The 19805-nt window shown below is 45.5% G+C and overlaps 1 protein-coding gene across 6 annotated transcripts in view; it reads left to right on the top strand.

Annotated features, from left to right (window-relative positions):
- The window catches only part of Znf532 (zinc finger protein 532), a 95425-nt gene extending 75831 nt beyond the window's left edge, over positions 1 to 19594 (top strand). For all 6 annotated transcript variants that reach the window (XM_090353022.1, XM_090353019.1, XM_090353020.1 and 3 more), the window contains 3 exons: positions 15601 to 15713; positions 17432 to 17579; positions 19082 to 19594. In XM_090353022.1, the coding sequence (XP_090209148.1) occupies positions 15601 to 15713; positions 17432 to 17579; positions 19082 to 19576 (756 nt within the window). In that variant the 3' untranslated portion in view covers positions 19577 to 19594. The remainder of the gene's footprint in view (positions 1 to 15600; positions 15714 to 17431; positions 17580 to 19081) is intronic.
- The last annotated feature ends 211 nt before the right edge of the window (positions 19595 to 19805 follow it).

Here is a 19805-nt window from a genome sequence, read left to right as displayed (position 1 = left end):
TTTTTAAATAGTTAATTACTGTGTGTGTGTGTGTGCACGTGTGCATGTATGTATGTGTGTGTATGTATGTATGTATGTATGTATGTATGTATGTATGTATGTGTATATGTATATTTGTGGCTGTATTGGGGATTGAACCTAGAGCCTTGGGTATCCACTTCAGCCACAGCTCCATCTCTGACATCCTGGCTTCTGGAGTAGATTACCTGTTTTCACTATGTCTTCTGAAGGAATTGAGGGACTGTGGAAGAAGGAAGGAAAGACCTGACATCAGTTAGTAGAATGAAGAGTGTTGACAGCCAGTCAGAAACCAGTACTGGCATCTGCTATGCTGGATAGGATTGGAACCCTCCACTTTCAAGTATCCTCCTTACAAGTGTATTTGTCTTTATTTTGATGCTTTTATCAGAGTACTCTTGCTTTAAAGCTCAAACTTTGAATTACCTACAATGTCTTTTTTCCTCTTCTTCAGATCCCAGTGTAGCAAGGCATTCTCTTCCCATTCTCCTACCTGCATACGGCTCTAAGTTGCACCTGTGAGTTTGTTTCTACTTCCCTGCCATACCCAAATTGCTCAGCCCACCTGCTTGTTGAATTCATTGGATGTGCTTCCGACTTTACTTGGATCAATTCCACGGCGGTGTTTCATAATTGGTAGTTCTTTCCAAAAAGCACTTTGTGTCATCATCATCATTATTGTTGTTGTTTTTTGGTCAGTCTTGGAGTTTGATCTCAGGGCCTGAGCACTGTCCTTGAGCTTTCTCAAGGCTAGTGTTCTGCCACAGCATCACTTGGGTTTTTTCTGCTCATGTGGTACAGAAGAATCAAACACAGTGCTTTGTGCGTGCTAGGCAAGAGCTCTACCACTAGGCCACACTCTCAGCCCTTCTGACTTAGTATCATTATTGTCGAACTGTCCTGTTGTTTAGAAATCCCATCAGGTATCTAAAACTTATTTATTTTTATTTTTATTTTTAAGTAGTTGTACGAGGGAGTTTCAATACAAGCCAGATTCTGAGTACAATGCATCCTGATCAATGTCATTCCTCCATTGATATCCCTGTCTTTCCCAATCCCATTCTAAAAACATTGTAATTCTCTTTCCAGAAAATTCAACCACTCTCAGAGTGTCACTAATCATATATTTGCAGATAGCATCCTTATCTGTGTCTTTCTTCCTGAGATTGTCTTCCTGTGTTTTCTCCTTGACTTTCAGTCTCCAAAGTTCAACCATTGTTCATCTACATCATAGAAAGCATTATATTCCCATCACCTTCGATATAGTAAAGTGTAGGTTTGGTGATTTAAAGTTTTCTACTTATATACCTTCCTTTGAGGTCTCTCTACTTTATTTTTCTTTTTTCCTTTTTTTGGGGGGAGGGGAGGTTAGGGGCTGGCTTAGTCCTGGGTCATGAACTTAAAGACTAGGTCTATCCCTGAGCTTTTGTAATCAAAGCTAGCTCTCTACCACTTATGCAGGAGCTCCATTTTTGACATGCATGTGTGCTTGTGTGTGTGTGTGTGGTTAATTGGACATAAAAGTTTCATGGGCTTTCTTGCCTGGGCTGACTTCTAACTGCAACCCTCAGATCTCAGTCTCCTGAGCAGCTTGGCTTGCAGGTGTGAGCCACCAGCAACAAGCTGTACTTTCAATGAAAAAACCAGCTTGTTGGTGTCACTAATTCCCCTGGTAATCTCATCTGAGCTATGAGCTCTTCCTAGACAGGTGTCTACACACACAATTTTAGTTGGGTTATATACCTCCTGGTAATCTGTTTTTGGTTTTGGATTGTGAAGGTTCTTTCTAGGAACTTCAAAATAGCATCCCTGGTCCCTTGGGTACAGTGGAATCTGAGGTCATTCTTACAGATAAACATGTCTTGTCAATTATGTGACAATGGTAAAAGTAAAGTCATTCATACTTGTTCATAAGTTAAAAACTGCAGTGCTATCTATGGTAATTGGTGACCTTTTCTCATTTACTGCTGGGCATCCCACACACATGAAGGAACCGTTGCTCAGCTCGTTCATAGAAAGACTAGAGCAGAGGGGCATGTGCCAAATTCTGGAACTCAGCTCTGTCTAATTAATCTTAAAGCTTATCATGAGTGTGACTAAGTTCTGTGCCTGTAAGGTGGAAGAAACCTGGGAGTTTGGAACCCGACAGCATCACCATTATAGCATGACTCTATAAGAAAATAACCATCCAGCTCCATTTTCTGTTTATTGTATTCTGGTATGACACAATCAGGTGAGTGTCCCATGGAAGGATTCTGATATGTGTTATCTTCTGGCTCCCGAGAAAGGGAATCATGAGTTGCATTTTACACCCCAGCAAAGGTGGCCTCTGCAAATCTGAATGCAGGTGGTCAGGTTCTCGCTGCACATGCCCCGTTTGTTTAAGATGCATACTGATAATCTAGCACTCAGACAGGGGTGGCCAGGATGGCTTGAGACAGTGCCAATTGAAATGGACTGGAGGGAAGGGAGTTTTCACAGATGTCTTTAGAGATCTGTGTTTTGTACGGGAGGACCCATGTGAGATGATTACAGGCCTGCACGTGGGCAAACGTCTACTTCTTACTGGCATTCTTCAGACAGTGGCCAGGTGGGTGGCTGCTTGTAAAGGATGGAGTAGGAGGGATTTTAGAAGATGCTTCGTGCACCACTACACCATGCTGTTGGCGAGACGTGAGAGCTTGGCATTTCAAAACCTGTTTCAATTTCATCTCATTGAATCTTCATGTGGATCAGCTAGCAAAGACACCTCCTCCATGCTGTGTTTACCCTGGCTCGCGCTTGTCGTGTGGTTTAGCTCTGTGTGGTTGAGCTCTGGGTAGTATGCTAACCCCAGTGAAGGAGGCTTCGGGGGAGCATCCTTTCTGGAGTTGATTGCAAATGGTTAACAGTGATGTGGTATAATCAGTCAATTGGGCATATCTTCCCGCAATGTCAGTGCTATTTTTTCTTTCTTAAGAGTGGCATGTATTTCTTAGCCATTGCACAGGATGTATATGGGTGCCGAGTAGATTGGTTGGTTGGTTAGTTCTCAGAAAGAGAGGCTCTCCCTGCAGAAAGTTTCAGAATCTGGAGACATTCGGGCGCAGAGCAGCATTGAAGCCATCTTTCTTAAGGGTGTGTGGCTGTAGGGGCCGGGACCAGGGCGTCGGAGGGACTTGAGTGGGAGTGAAGTCTATTTCTAGCTTCTCCTGGATCGTGGTGGCATGTACACACACTCACACACACACCTTCCCTCCCACTCTTCTGCCCTTTCTTGCCCTGGAAAAAGTTCTGTTGCATAGAAATGAAGTCGACAGCTGAGAGAAAAGTTTCTTAGAGTGCTTAGCTTTTTATGCTACAGAACTGGGAGAAGCTGCTCTAATAGGAAGACTGTATTGAAGAGTAACTTCAGAGTAGGAGATAATATACTTTCATTTTTTAATTTTATGGTGCTGGGTATGAAACCCAGGACACGAGTGTGTTAGGCATGATATACTCTACCACCCAGCGACATCCCTAGCTCTGTATTTTAAAAATAGAAAGCTCTAGTTTGCCTCTACTTTCCGTTTAAGTGTTTATCTTAAAAATCATATGTGTTAGCCAGGTGCTGGGGGCTCATGCTTGTAATCCTATCTGCTCAAGAGGCTGAGATCTGAGATTATACTTGCAAGCCAGCCTGAGAAAGAAAACTATAACATTCATATTCAATTATCACCAAAGAGCTAAAAGTGAAACTGTAGCTCAAGTGGTAGAGCCCTAGCCTTGAGCAAAAGATCTCAGGTACAGTGACTGAGTTCAAGCCCTGGGATCGGCACACACAAAAAATTATATGTCTTAATGTTGGCTTATAATATTTTTTGAACTATTTTGACACACCAGTTTATTTTGGGATCATCAACCAGAATCTGGAAAGTGCCAAGCTTTCCAGCAGAAAGCAATTCTACTGCATTGCGCTAAATCTAAATAAAGCAAAGAATACAGAAGGAGCTATGGAAACTCTAAATGAAAAGAAAATGAAATGGCAAGCAAGTACCCAGTTTCTACTTGTAACATTTGCTGGTTATTCCACAAAGGACAGAAAAATGGAGGAAAATAAAATCTTGCAAGAAATGTAAATGATTTGAAAATGTGATTCAAATAAGGCTGTCATGTCTTATTTTTTGCCTTGCTCATAACCAGGATTGGTGGATTTCAGATACATTTGAGTATTTACTCTTGGAGCAGGGCCTTGGTTTCTGGTCAGATGTCTGTGTAGCCATTTGAGAGGCATTTTCCTGCAAACTCATTTGAGGGTGCTTCACAAAAAATGTAGGCATGGATTTGTTTGTGCTCTAAAGAAAAGGACATGGAGCTGGGTGCAGTGGCTCATGCCTGTAATCTGGCTACTCAGGAGGTTGAGATCTGAGGATCACAGTTCAAAGCCAGCCTGGGCACTAAAGGGCACTAAAGAACAAGAGACTCTTATTTCTAGTTAACCACTAGAAAATGGTAAGTGGGGCAGTGGTTCCAGGGGTAGGGCGGTAGCCTTGAGCTGAAGAGCTAAGAGAACACCCAAGCCCAGGGGTAGGGTAGTAGCCTTGAGCTGGAATGCTCAGGGATAGCACCCAGGCCCAGAGTTCAAGCCCCATGACCAACAAAAAAAGAAAAGGCTTTCTTCTTTTGTTGTCATGGGAGATATCATTTCTATAGTACGATTACATTATGTGAAAGAAGTGTACATTGAAGTATATGACATTGGTAATTGAGCAGAAAAACTACAAATCAAAGGAGATGCCATCATGTTTATAGCAAAAAAGTAGTAAGGAAAATGAGTTGAGTCCTAGGATACAGATAAGTGGTTTTGTCCCAAATCGTAAAAAAAAAAAAAAGAAAGGTACAAGTCTTATGCAAATTTTCATTACAATATATTGTTTAGGGAATAACACAAAAATATGTCTGCTCAGTAGTAGGGTTGTTCCTCTCCGCCCCCCCAACCCCCATATCAACTATTTCCACTGAGTTGTTGGTTGCATCTGAGATCCCTGGCTGCTGCCGCCTTCATCTTCAGTGCAAGTCTTTATGTCTGATGGTCTCTGCACATTGTTCTCAGCTGGACCTCTGAAGTCCTGTCTGAGCTAGATGATCCGGCCATTTTTACAACCCTCCACTTTGTCTGTTTTGCTGTTCGATGACAGAGCTTGTGGCACCCTGGCACCTTGGTCTTTGCTACTTCTGTTCCTTTTACTTACTGCCCTTGTCCTGGCTGGCAGCAGGCTCTGGGGTCGCACTGCTCCTCCTGTGGCGTAGGCCCCCTCAGGAGGGCCTCTGTGTGCTGGGTTCTCTTTGGGGTTTTTTCTGCAGGAGATCCTGTGAGTCGAAAGCAGAGCTCTGTGGATGTAGAAAGACTCCTGGGGACACTAGACTAACTAGGCTGGTCCAGACACTGAATTTTACCGCGTGCTGGCCAAAACCACACGTTTGGACTCTTTTTTGTAGTCACAGATGCACATTTGGGTGCTACTTGGCTGCCTGGCAGATGCAAAACTTTAGCCAGCTTTGCCTGCTAAGAAGGGAGGGATCTGGGTTCGTGAGGTGGTTTCAGGCAGGGAAAGCATTCCAGATGTAAGCACATGGTACATCCTTTTGTGTGAGATGGGGTACTTGGAGAGTCCCGACTTGATAAGGAATGGAGTTAAAGTAACTGGTTAAAGTTGGTCCTTTAGACATAGTGACTAAAACGTTTACAGACGCTGTGGTGCTCTGCCTGCAGGGCCACTGACATTTTGAAGATCAAGGAAGAGGCTTCCTCCTCAAGCCTTTCCTGTTGATCTCTAGGAGGTAGTGGAGAAAGGTGGAGGGGAGGCTCCCTTGGCACTGAGCTGGTACTGAGCTAGCACAGGGAAGAGTAGGATCCTGCTCCCATTGCAGTCTCCTTTAAGCAAATGCACAGACTTCACTTGCTTGAGAACATTTCTCACTAAAAATAATACCACTGCCAGGGTACAGACAGCAATTTGCCCTTGGTTTTGTTGGCTGCAAGGGTTGCAGCTCCTAGGTCTTCTGACTTATTCCAGTCTTGCTGTCTTTGTACTATGTACATGCCACATGGGGATCCAGTCTTGGCTTCTCATCCTGGGGTCTCCCACCCCCACCCCACACAGAAACCCTCGAGTTCCTGGCAGGCACAGCATGGCTGTAGCTCCTGCAGGTTTGATTTGTCCTGGAATGAGTTTCTTGATGGGATCAGAGCTGAAAATAGTAGTGATTGTGCCGGTCCAGGATTGTGGCACCAGCCCAATTTGCTCCCACCTTTTGGTTATTGGTTGATTGTACCCATCAATACCACCTCCTTAGAAGGACCAACTTAAGACAGTTGGAAAAATCCCTATGTGACGTGATGTAAGAGTAGGAACAAAGTTATTGACAATAACATCATTAATCAGTTTCATGATTCACTTTTGGATATTGAATTGTGTTTGCTTACATTTTAATAGCTGGCCACACAAAAAAGAAATCTATTATCTCCTATAAGGATGGATTATTTTGTCTTGAAGATATTAAGTGTTTAGCACTTGAGATTTTTTTTTTTTTGCACCATTTTGTTTCCTTTTATAAAGTAACAGCAGTTGGAGGAGGAAACACCTCTTCTACAATGCTCTTTCTCTAGTTGAATTGCTTTTTGTTTGTAGCAAAAAAGTATAGAACGAAGATGGTCTATACATTCCCTCCAATGGTCCCTCATGGAAGCCTGGGTTGTCCAAGAATAGAAATAATAGAAAGCAGAGTTCCCACCTGTAGGTAGACATTTTAGCAACACGAATGTTCAGAGATGGGATCCACCCCAGGAAGTAGAAGAGAAGGCGGAGGTGAGCCGGGGAATTGAGCATCCAAGGTGGGCTTCACAGTCCTCTTAGACTGCCATAGACTATGGTCTATGGTCTGTGGCAGATATTTGAGAGTTCAGGAAGCACAGAGCCCATGCTTCCCTCTGTGCCTTTTCTGGTACTTGTCGGGGAGGAACAAGGAGCCCTATACATGATAGACTAGCGCTCTACTGTCAAGCTCTATCCCTAGCCTCATCATGTCTCCCTGAATGCTTAGGATTTCCTGTGTGGGCCTGCCAGGTGGGATTAGCTAAGGGAAGATAAAATCAACAATCAAGCCAGTGGCAAGGGGATAGAGGACCCTGAGAGGGCAGTGGAGGGAGCAGGGGGTTCCCAGCAAGGCACATGCTCTTGGCAACCCCTGTGGTACGCCCGATGTGTCTGAGTTTCATTTCCCCACAGCCACAGTTTCATTAGGAAATGAGCTTTTGTTGGGCCACGCATGGGTACTGGGGAGCTGTGATGCTCTCCTCTCTGCTCTGGATCTGGCTTTTCTTTCTTGTACATTTTTTTTTCCCTGTTGGATGTTACTGGTTCTCAGTTGTCAATGTCATCAGCAAACCAGAAAGGTTTATAACCAGAAAGCTGAGAGGCTTGGTTTGGTTTGATGCCAAGGAAGCCAGCAGTAGGCACATACTCATTCTTAGAATGCTGTCCTTTTCAAAGCTACCCTCTGAGCAATCTAGACCCTCACAGTGACAACAGTGGCGCTCAGAACCTGTGTAGTTTGTTATGTGGAACCACAAGTGTTTCCTTTGCTAAGTTCCAGCTTGCTTTGCCTAGATGGACTGTCTTGCTTGGTTAAATGGATTTGCAGGTTGTTGGATTTACTTCTCTTTATTATTAGATTGACACAATTGTCCAAGTCAGGGATTAGCAGGCTGCATTATATGGCCTGTCATTTATTTTTGTAAGTGATTTGTAAAACTATAGTCACGCCTACTGATTTACATATGATCTGTTTTCAAACTACAAGGGCAGAATTGAGTAGCTACAGCACAAACTTTACAGTCTGCAAATCTAATGTATTTACTTGCTGGCCTGGTACAGAAAAGCCTGGCTGATCTGTGGGCCATGTTGCTGTGCTTAGAGATTTCCCTAGAGCCCCTCAGCCTCAGCTGATAGAAAGCTGGGTGATGTGATTAATTTTCGTACTTGAATTGTATTTCTCAAAGCTTCCACGTGTAGGCGGCTTGGGTTTCCTGTGCTGTATGCATCAAAATATGCTTTGTCTATTCTTGGATCTAATGAAATGAGAACTGGAAAATCTTACCAGAGCCCTAGATATTGCAATCTCACACTAAGACTGGAGATTTTATACTTACAATATTCCAAACTTACGGGGAGGCTACTTCTTGTCTGTGAAAAGGATCATTTGCTAAGGGTAATCAGGTTTATTCCCTATAATTTAACATTGGTAACCAGAGATGGAGGTGGTCATCGTTGTCTTGTCTCCACCTCCTCCTCCACCTCCTCCATCTCCTCCTCCTCCCCCTCCTCCACCTCCTCCTCCACCTTCCCCTCCTCCCCCTCCTGCTCCTCCTCCACCTCCTCCACCTCCTCCACCTCCTCCTCCTCCTCCTCCTCCTTCTCCTCTTCCTCCTCCTCAATCACCTCCACCACCTCCTTCTCCTCCTCTTCCTCCTCCTCTTCTGTCAGTCCTGGAGCTTAAACTCAAGGCCTGGACACCCAGGACTACTACTGTGCCACTTGAGCTACAGTGCCACTTCCAGCTTTTTCTGTGTATGTGGTACTGAGAAGTTAATCCCGGGTCTTTGTGCATGCTAGCCAAGCACTCTACCACAAGGCCACACTCCTGGCAGAGGTGGTGTTTTATATAGTAGGAGCCGAAGCTTTCCAGCTTGTGATCTCAGTTTCTATACCCAGACCTAGCAGGAATGAATGAGAAACTTTTTGTATGTGTGTTTGAACTAGTCCTGGGACTTAAACTCAGCGCCTAGGCACTGTCCCAGAATGGTTTTTGTATGTGTGTTTGAACTAGTCCTGGGACTTAAACTCGGGGCCTAGGCACTGTCCCAGAATGTTTTTTGCTCAAAGCTAGTGCTCTACCACTTGAGCCACAGTGTCAATTCTGTTGTTGTTTCGTTTTGTTTTAGTTTTGCTTTGGTGGTGGTGGTGATGGTGATTTAATTAGAGATAAGTCTCACAGACTTTGCTGTCTGGAGGCAGCAAATAAATAAGCTAAAATTACAGAGTATGAGCTACTGGAGGCTGGTTGAATGAGAAATTAATACTTTTGAAGCAGGTAATTTTTCTTTATTTATACTGATGTAAAACTTGAATCTGAGTGAAGAGTACACCTTTTGTTTACTTAAGAAGTGGTACCAGGGTCTGGGAGTTTGGCCTAGTGGGACAGTGCTGGCCTAGCATTTGTGAAGACCCAGGTTCAATTCTGTGGTACCACATACATAGAAAAATCCAGAAGTGGTCGTGCTGTGGCTCAAGTGGTAGAGTCCTAGCCTTGAGAAGGCTCAAGGACAGTGATCAGGCCCTGAGTTCAAGCCCCAGGACTGGAAAGAAGAAAAAAAAAACAAACCCATAAGGAGTGGTACCAAGCAGATCCAGACAAACTGTGACTGCTAGACACCCAGTTCTCAACACACATCTTTATGTGTGTTAAGACTGGAGAGAAGGCATGGGCCTTAAGGCGAGGGCTACTCTGCTGGCTTTCAGCAGTCACCTGTTGGCATGTGAACTTGCTGTGGTTTGTGGTTTGCTCTGACAGCAGTGTGGGATGTAGAGGGGAAAGGAAGGGACTGGTGACAACAGGGGCCAAGAAGGCCCCATAGAGCCCACCTGGGCTGGCTTGAGGCAACACGCCTCAGGAAGAGGGAAAGTAGTTTCCAGTGGGCAGGGAGGGAAGGGCTGTGGTGTCTTAGCTCATGACATGGTCTGTTCCTTTCTGTTCCAGGGGCGATGCTGTGTCACACCAGCCTCTTTATTGATCATCTAGGGTGTCATAACCATCCTTGTCTTTCCTGCCTTTGTCTTCAGATTTTTTTTTCCATCTCCCTTTATAACCAGTCTTACAGATGGAGTCTTTTCTTCCCGACGCCCCCTGCCCAGCCGGGCCCTGCCTCCCTGTGCCATCAGCACATCCTGTTAGAGGAAAGTCTCCAGGGACTTGATTGACTTGAATACTCACTCGCTGTCTTCTGGTTGCGTGTGAAGCACTTGTTATTGAAATGCTGATTTCCAGGCCTCTGGGATGCAATATTTCTTTAGGTATTCTTGCTTTATTGCTAGCCACTGCTGTACTATGAGTGTCCATTTATTCTTGGACAGTTTTCATCCTAGCCCATAAACTTATGTCCTCATCACCTGGGTTTATGTTTCTAACTGGGATTTATTTTCCCCCAACTGAAAACAGCCCGATATCTATCATTTGGTAAATATCTATCAATAAACTTGAGGTACATCTATAGAATGGAATTACCAAATTATCCATGAATCATGCCGGGTGAAGGAAGCTACCATTATATGACAAATGGAAAAAGCAAAACTGAAGGAAAAATAAACAGGTCATGGTTGCCAAAAGCCAGGTGTGTAGGCTGGCTGCAGAGGGGGTGGGGCATATGGAGCTTTAGGGGGTACATCTATGTCTTGATTGTTATGGCAATTTCTTAGCTCTTAAAGCTCACAGAACCATATTTTAAGATAAATTTTACATTCTGTAAGCACTTCCTCAGTATATTCACTTAAGTTTTATGTTCTGTATTCACATGGTTTAAAAATTCAAATGATAGGAAGGAATGCAGCGATAAATCTATGTGTGTGTGCACGCGTGCGTGTGCATGTGTGCATGGTGTTGGTCGTGGGGCCTGAACTCAGGCCCTGGGTGCTATTCTTGAGCCCTTTAGCTTAAGACTAGCACTCTTCCCACTTGAGCTACAGCACCACTTCTGGTTTTCTGGTGGTTAATTGAAGATAAGAGTTTCATGAAGTTTTGTGCCTGGGCTGGCTGGCTTTGAACTGAGACCGTCAGATCTCAGTCTCCTGAGTAACTAGGATTATAGGAGTGAGCCACCAGCACCCTGCCTGAGGTACTGAAGTTCCTTTATACAAGTGTGGTCATCCCCATCCACCATCTAATGGAAAATTCTAGAAATAAACAAAGCTGATCAGTTTTAAGTTGTGTACATTTTGAGTGCCATAGCATCTTGTTCTGTCCTACTTAGTCCCTTCCAGGAACTGAGTTTTCCTTTTGTCCAGCATTTCCAGTTCCTGTCTGTTTGTCTGTCTATGTATCTATATGATACTGTACTATACTATTCTATATTATCCACCATTAGTCAATTATTGCCTTGCTTATCAGGTCAGTTTTGCATAATAGTAACCTTTTATTTTTCTAATCATGGCCCCAAAGAATAAGAGCTGTGGTATTGGCAATTCAGATGCCAGAACGAAATCATAAGTTGATGCATTTAAAGAAGAAGGTGAAAATAATGCTTGGTTCTTTAGAGAGAGGGAGAGAGACCATGTGCACATCTCATTACAGCTTTGTTTGTTCTGTTTTATTCATTGTGAACCACTTGCTATACTTAAAGTCAAAGTTGAGCAAAATAAAACTCCTGGAAATGATTACTTGAAAGGGATGGGATGGGGCCAAGGGGAAAGGCAGACGAATGAAAAGGAGAGGAGGGGGAGAATACAGTCAGGAATCCAATATACATCCCACAAAACAAGCAGTAAGGGAAGGGTTGGAAAGCAGAGGGAGGGGTGAGAATTTTGAAGGGGTGACATTGATGAAGCTACATTGTATTCATAAATGGCAACTCCTTTGTATAGCTATTTAAAGATACTAAAATTCAAAAAGAATCAGAGTTTTATTATAAGTATATATGTCCAGACTGTCTTCAACATGCAGTGGTGTGTCTTTCAGTCTTTCAAGTTTATAATTCCACTTAGGGTGGCTTTATCAGGATGCACCCCCATCACAAGGCAAGGCGCTCCTGTATGAGAGAACCTAGATCATGTGTGTTCCAGTGCTGACCGAGGCTTTAGGCAGCCTTTGAGAGACTTGGAATATAGGGCAGATCCCTGGCAGAAGAGTTCAGAACTTAGAATGTCTGAGGGAGGATGGCTGTGAAATGTTTCCGTTGTGGAACTGACTTTGTCTGTCCTTGTTTACAGAATGTAGTGACACCTGAAGGGGTTGGGCGTGGCTTGAAGTCTGTGTCCCCCTCTTGTTGTAGGTGTGTGGATGTTAGCAGCCCCTCCACATGTGACTAAGGCCTGGCAGAGGTAAAACAGGGCTCTCAGAAAAGGCCAGGTGTTTCTCCAGATGTGCGGGAGGGGCGGGACCTCCCTTTCTCCTTCTCACTCCCTCAGTGATTCTGAAGCAGACACAAGAAAGGACTTTGAAATGGCGCTGGAGTGTCTGCTGTGGGAGAGCCAGACACACGTCCTACAGGCACACACATCCCACGGGCATCTTAGGAGGTGTCTCAGCCCCGGCAGGGAGCAGTGCTGAGCTGTGGCTGGCCCCACTCACAGCAGGGGGTTTGGCAAGAGGAATGAAGCGGTAAAATTGGGGAGCACTGGGATTCAGAGGTCAGGGATAAAGTTTAGGACATTTCTCATGTTTGTCTAGGTCGATACCTTATTCTCAAGCTCTGTGTGAGCATTTCTGGGCCCTTGCCAGCGATGAGTTGTTTCTCCCAAGAGTGCCACTTAGCAAGCAGAGTAACTGGGCATTGCATGAGTAGATACATTCCTTTCCTGATAAGTAAACTATAAAAAGCCTACTCAGGGCCAGGAGTTTGGCCTAGTAGTAGAGTGCTTGCCTAGCATTCATGAAGATCCAGGCTCTATTCCTCAGTCCCACATACATAGGGGGAAAAAAGCTAGAAGTGGTGCTGTGCTCAAGTGGTAGAGTTCTAGCCTTGAGAAAGCCCAATGACAATGCTCAGGCCATGAGTTCAAGTCCCTGGACTGGCAAAAGAAAAAAAAAAGCCTACTCAGACCCTTTCTTCTCTCTCTACTTGTACCACATGAAGCCAGAAGCCAAAAACATCGTAGAAACATTCCTCACATGGGTTCTAGTTTATATTTTTCTTTAGTTGTTGTGTTTTTTGCTTTCTGCAAGTGGCTCTTACCTTGTTGCCCAAGCTGGCCACAAACTGAAGCTCCTCGATCCTCTTGCCCTCTCCGGTGCTCAGTGGACATATGCCACTATGTCCAGATTGTTCTTCTGTTTCTTTTTGAGCTATAAATTTTTTTTGGTTGGGGTTTTTGTTTTTGGTATCATAAAGTAGCAGCTGTGAACTCATTGTTTGGAAGATAAGGAGTTGTAAAAATCTCTGAAGCATCTTTGGAAATAAATGTGAAGTTTAACAGAGAAGAAAAATGTCACTTGTCTTGATCTGGAAGTCAACATTGAACCCTCTCATTTTCTTGTCACCAGTAAAGCTGAAGGCCTGCTCTATTGTTTGAGGATTATGACACTCAGTTCTGTGTATTCTACTGAAGATAAAGAGAGATGAGGTTATCTCATGCCTGTTTGCTCTGTGAGAATAGACTTTCTGCCCGCTAAGACTCCTCCCTGGCATTGTTCTGTTCAGATTTTGCTTCAATGTCAGTATAACTACACAATAAGAAGTGGAATCTTAAACACCTTAAGGACAAAGCTGCTCTTGCACTCTCAGTGCCAGGAAGGTGTATTTCCTTTCTCTGCATCTGTTAGGATTATTTCCCCAAACAGTCTTTTCAGAAGGATGGTTTGAGTTTTGGCTCTTTGGATCAGTCTTAATGTTGTCATACACGCATATACAATTACAAAAGAATTCAGTATTTTTTGAGACATAAAACTATTACATATTCATGCATATATTCTTCAGGCTTTACTCTTAATAAAGACTTATTACCCCTTCCTCATTCTTTGGCTATATAAATAGACTAGGGATTGCTGATAGTGCATTTGTGTGATCAAAAGGTTTATGAAGAACTTCCTTCGGTGAGGAGGCAGCATAATCTGATGCATAATTGGTCACTTCATTCTTCTTAAAAAATACATTTTATTATTAAGGTATTTATTATTAAGGTACAGACGTATTGCCATTTTATAACACTTTATTCTTTTCCCTCAAGTCATATGCTGAGGAAGGAAGTCAAAGGCATTGGTGGTACTGAGGACTGAACTCAGGGCCTCGTGCTTGCTAGGCAAGTGCTCTACCAGTTGAGCCCCTCTGCTAGCTTGGGTAGTGTCTTGCTTTAATTCCCAGCCTGATCTGGGCTGCTCCTACTTGTGCTTCTCCCTTTGTTGCCTGACAACAGTCACATACCACACACCACTGTACCCAGACATGGGTTCAGATGGAATCTCAAACTTTTATGCCTCGTCTGACCTTGAATCACAGCTCTCAACCTCTGCGTCCAAGTGGCCATGACCACAGGCTTGAGGCACCACACCGGAACAAGGAAGGCATTTTATGATACCTGCCCCCCCCTCAAGTAGTGACTGTGTAGCTGTACTCGGTCACTCTTGGTCTGTCATTGGCATCAGCCCCTCTCTAGTTCTGTCCAGTCAGACTCTCTCCATTCATCAGATTAAATATAGATACACTTGTTAGCTGGTTAATTGAAATTTTCAAAACTATTATTTCTTCTTCAGTTATCTTGCAGTTGCATGTGTATCGCTTCCAAGAATTGTTGCCAAGAATGATAATATTATCTCATAGGAGGACTGATTCTTTCTCAGCCTCATTTTTTAATGAGGGTTCATGCCAAATTGTGTGTTTTTGTTTTTGCTTGTTTCCATTTCCAGGAGTTCATGTTCATGTTCCATTTGTGACAGCCCTTAGGATTCTATTTCCTTGTGATAAGGCATTGTTTAGTTCCAGGCTGCTTGAGGCATGTCATATTCAAAGAATTTGTTTTAAAGCTAAGCCTCTAATCTATTTCAAAGGTTCTGCCTGGACACACACTTAGTTAGCCAAAGTGGAAATGTAAACGTGGAAAGTTATTCTTACCTACTTGATAGCTCATTTGTGAAAGTGTCAACTCTATCTCATTCTTTATCTCTCACATAAACCTACATATACATCCTGAAAGTGACTTCAGAATTCTCTGTAATGACATTGTATGGAACAAAAGCCCTTACTTATATAGTGAATAATTTTTAGTCATTGAAGAGGAAAGTTTTAAGTATTTATAATTAGCCCAGGTTATAATTTAATACCTCACACCAGAAAAGGTGACAGCTTCTCTCTATTTGCAACAAATCAAGTAATGCTTTCACTTGCTATTTGTTAAAGTATTTTTTTCCTAGATATTTTAAATAATAGTATTAGTCTTCTGTAAAAAATATGTTAATATAATTATATTATATAACAATATTATTATTATTAAAACACCTGTGTATTTGTGTCATATTAAACAAAAAGTACTGGGGGGTTAATCTTTTGTTCTTAGTTTTATTCTATCTTCCTGAAATTGGCCCTTTCTTCAATAGTGTGGTGCAGCTCTCTATTTTAGTTGCTTCTCTAAAAGAGTCTTGTAGTTTTGTTAATATATTACTAGGTAGTGAGTATAGACTTCGACTATGATAGGTGTTCTTTAAGTTTTTGCAGTATTTAGGTCTGAGGGAGGCAGGGGCAGTTTAGTATTAGAGTACATGCATGAAGCCCCAGGTTGATCCCTAGCACTGCCAGAAATAAACAGAGTAATGTTTTCTGCTTCACTGTCTCAATTGGCCTTCTCTTCTTTCCTGACACAGCAAATGAAGAAGCACCCTTGCCGTCAGTGCGACAAGTCCTTCAGCTCATCCCACAGCCTGTGCCGACATAATCGGATCAAGCACAAAGGCATCAGGAAAGTCTACACCTGCTCGTAAGTAGTGGCTCCTATCTCCCACTCCCCCCAATCCTGGGGCTTGAACTCGGGGCCTGAGCACTGTATGTGGTACCAAGAAATTGAACCCAGGACTTTGTGCATGCTAGGCAAGCACTCTACCACCAGGCCAAACTCCCAGCCCCTCCTTTCCTTTTTATTAGGAAAGAAATAGGGCAGAGAATAAGGATTACATGGCCTGAGGCCACACAATCAGGGCACCCCAGTTTACCTTCTGCCATCTTCAGGGAGCAAGGAAAGTTTGTGGTTTCTAATAAGGAAGTGCCATGGAAAGACCATTAGAACATCTCCAACGGTTTTCAATTCTACCTTTGATTGCCCTGGTTTCTAGTTTATATTGTTTACAATGTTAAATTCTGACTGAGCAAGTGGTGCTTTTCATTGGATCATGACCCATAAAGATGACACGGCAGCCATCTAACTATAGTCTGCCCCCTAAGACAGACTGAGACCAAACACATGCAGGGACTGAATGGGCCAGTGGAGAACCAGGTCTTGATGTCGACGGCCAGGATGTGCTTCATTATGGTTGGTGGAGAATCCTATCACCCACTCAATTAGGACATGCCTAAAAGACAGAACCGAAGACGCAGAAGATGAATGTAATGTGGCATAAATGCAGTAAGGGCAGGAGCTGGGGGTTTTGTAGAAAGTTAGCCAGCTGACATGCAGGAGTTTGCTGGGACTTTGATTCCTGGGTAGGAAGGATCATAAGGTGGAGAGAGATTCCAGTAAGCTGTTTTACATAAATAAAAATATGTATATTGACAGAATAAAAGAATCTAACATTAGTAAAATGCCCCGGGCTGAGAAGAGAGGGAAAGGAGGCCTCTGGGCCTTGGGAAGTCACTGTAAGGCAGTAAAATGTTGGGGTTACTTCCAGCAAACACTTGACTATGGAGAGTATGTGTGCGGGGGCTGGGCTGCGTTCAGGATCTGTCATCACAAAACCCTCCGAAGGCTTTCAAAGGCAGCAGATGTGGTTGTACATAAGAGCACGAGATGCTTTCCACCCGCCCCACTGCACAGTGCTCCTGCTGCTCCTCTCTGCGTGCTGGACACCAGCCATAGTCCCAGAGCTTCGGGGAGGAGAGCTCATGTGCTTTTGGCCAAAACGTTTATTGAGAACACAGTAATTTTACTGTTTTCAAAGAAACCACCTTCCTAATCTATAAAACATAAATTCGTGTCCTATCTTGGTTAATGTCCATTTTTTACATTGTAATCTACTCAATGGACAGTGTTCTCAATCAAGGGCTGTGATGATGAACCCGTGTGTTCATCTGTATTCTGGTGGGTTGCCGGGGCTCTGTCTTGTCACGCAGAGGGAACAAGGGCAGTGAACACCAGCAGGGCTGGGTCTGTGATGGGTTATCTTCAGCCATGATGTCCAGTCCGAGGGCATTCTCTGAGCCATGGTAAAGAAAATTTTGGAAACATAACATTCTTTTACAAGGCCATTGAGAGGTACACGTCAAATATTCCCTATCCAGACCTAGAACATAACTATTTCACTTGAATAAGATCTAAGAAGCACAAATACCACATGAGCTTGTGGGGAGAGGTGCTTTTCTCAGCTCTAGACTGCCTTATTCACATGGAGCCCCCATGTCAATCACTCTTCTGACTTGGGTGGGTGCTGCTTGCCAAGGCTTCATGGCACTGATCGTTTTTCCCTCCCTGCCCATGCACTGCAGGCACTGCCCAGACTCCCGGCGGACTTTCACCAAGAGACTGATGCTGGAGAAACACATTCAGCTCATGCATGGGATCAAGGATCCCGACCTGAAAGAAATGACGGAAGCTACCAATGAGGAGGAAGTGGAGATAAAGGAAGACACAAAGGTGAAACACTGCAACTCTTTCCTTTACAGAGGGGCTGGGCTGACCTTCTTCCTTTCTCGGTTCATTCTCTTTCCCTACATTTTTTGTTTTTTTGACAGTTATACTTTTTTTTGGGTGGTCATGGGATTTGAACTCAGGGCCTGGGTGCTGTCTCTGAGCTCTTTTGCTCAAGGCTAGCCCCTCTACCACTTTGAGCCACAGCACCACTTCCGGTTTTCTGGTGGTTAACTGGAGATTAGAGTCTTGTGCATTTTCCTTGCCTGGGCTGTCTTGGAACCACCATCCTCAGATCTCTGCCTCCTGAGTAGCTAGGATTATAGTGGTGAGCCATCAGCACTAGGCCGCAATCAGACAATTAAAAAAATTTACTATTATACCCATAAAGGTATGCCCCCTTGTGACGTTTCAAAGGCCTTGACATCCTTGTGTCTCCACAGCTTTCCTATACCTGTCACTGCTGCCCTGCCTGACCATACTGTGTCCCTCCTCCCTCCCCTCCCCCCCATACCCACTGGGCTCCGTGCAGGGGCTCCATTGTCTACTGCTGGAGGGACATCTAGGAACATGGCTCCTACTGGTGGGGTGGGGATGCTGGGGGCCACAAAGGGCAGACCATTGCTTTAACCCCCCTCCCCCAATTCCAATGTGCAGTGCACATGTTCCTAGCAACGCAGTCTTCAGTTGTCACTCAGTCTCCTTGGCTGTGTCAGTCTTCATCCCCATCACTGTTTACCTATGCCCACGTTCAGTTATGTCACCCGTTACTCAGCTGGGCCACTGGATCATTACCTGGGCACTGGGTGCTCGGCTGGGTCACCTGTCAGTACCTGGTCCCTGGGTGCTCGGCTGGGTCACCCTGTCAGTACCTGGTCCCTGGGCGCTCGGCTGGTCACCCTGTCAGTGCCTGGTCCCTGGGCGCTCGGCTGGGTCACCCTGTCAGCGCCTGGTCCCTGGGCGCTCAGCTGGGTCACCCTGTCAGCGTCTGGTCCCTGGGCGCTCGGCTGGGTCACCCTGTCAGCGCCTGGTCCCTGGGCGCTCGGCTGGGTCACCCTGTCAGCGCCTGGTCCCTGGGCGCTCGGCTGGGTCACCCTGTCAGCGTCTGGTCCCTGGGCGCTCGGCTGGGTCACCCTGTCAGCGTCTGGTCCCTGGGCGCTCGGCTGGGTCACCCTGTCAGCACCTGGTCCCTGGGCGCTCGGCTGGGTCACCCTGTCAGTGTCTGGTCCCTGGGCGCTCGGCTGGGTCACCCTGTCAGTGTCTGGTCCCTGGGTGCTCAGCTGGGTCACCCTGTCAGCGCCTGGTCCCTGGGTGCTCAGCTGGGTCATCCTGTCAGCGTCTGGTCCCTGGGTGCTCAGCTGGGTCACCCTGTCAGTACCTGGTCCCTGGGTGCTCAGCTGGGTCATCCTGTCAGTGTCTGGTCCCTGGGTGCTCAGCTGGGTCACCCTGTCAGCACCTGGTCCCTGGGTGCTCAGCAGGGTCTCTCCTCCGCTTCCCCTCCCCCACAGGCTCCCAGCCCCAAGCGGAAGTTGGAAGAGCCGGTTCTGGAGTTCCGGCCTCCCCGCGGCGCCATCACTCAGCCTCTGAAGAAGCTGAAGATCAACGTGTTCAAGGTGCACAAGTGTGCGGTGTGCGGCTTCACCACGGAGAACCTGCTGCAGTTCCACGAACACATCCCGCAGCACAAGTCGGACGGCTCGTCCTACCAGTGCCGCGAGTGCGGCCTGTGCTACACGTCGCACGTGTCGCTGTCGCGGCACCTCTTCATCGTGCACAAGCTCAAGGAGCCGCAGCCCGCCACCAAGCAGAACGGGGCCGGCGAGGACGGCCAGCAGGAGAACCAGCCGGGCCCGGACGACGAGGCCGCCGACGGTGCCGTGTCGGACCGCAAGTGCAAAGTGTGCGCCAAGACCTTTGAGACGGAAGCTGCCTTAAACACGCACATGCGCACGCACGGCATGGCCTTCATCAAGTCCAAGAGGATGAGCGCCGCCGACAAGTAGCCCCGCCCCAGCCACGCCCCGGCCACGCCCCGGCCACGCCCTCTGGCGTCACCGCGCGTGCGCGGGCTCACAGGACGGTGAAGGCCGCTGCAATAGATCCTCCACCCGCCAACCCCTCCGCCTCCACGTGTCCCCAGGAGTCTCCAGACAGTATTTGAGTTCAAAAGAGTTTGTATATATTTAAACGATAACTTTTTATACTCTTTGTTACATGTTTGTATCAGTATTT

This window comes from Megascapheus bottae, chromosome 19, assembly GCF_031878675.1.
Source record: "Megascapheus bottae isolate mThoBot1 chromosome 19, mThoBot2.hap1, whole genome shotgun sequence".
In the NCBI taxonomy this organism is placed as follows: domain Eukaryota; kingdom Metazoa; phylum Chordata; class Mammalia; order Rodentia; family Geomyidae; genus Megascapheus; species Megascapheus bottae.
This window is presented reverse-complemented; position numbering and strand designations above follow the sequence as displayed.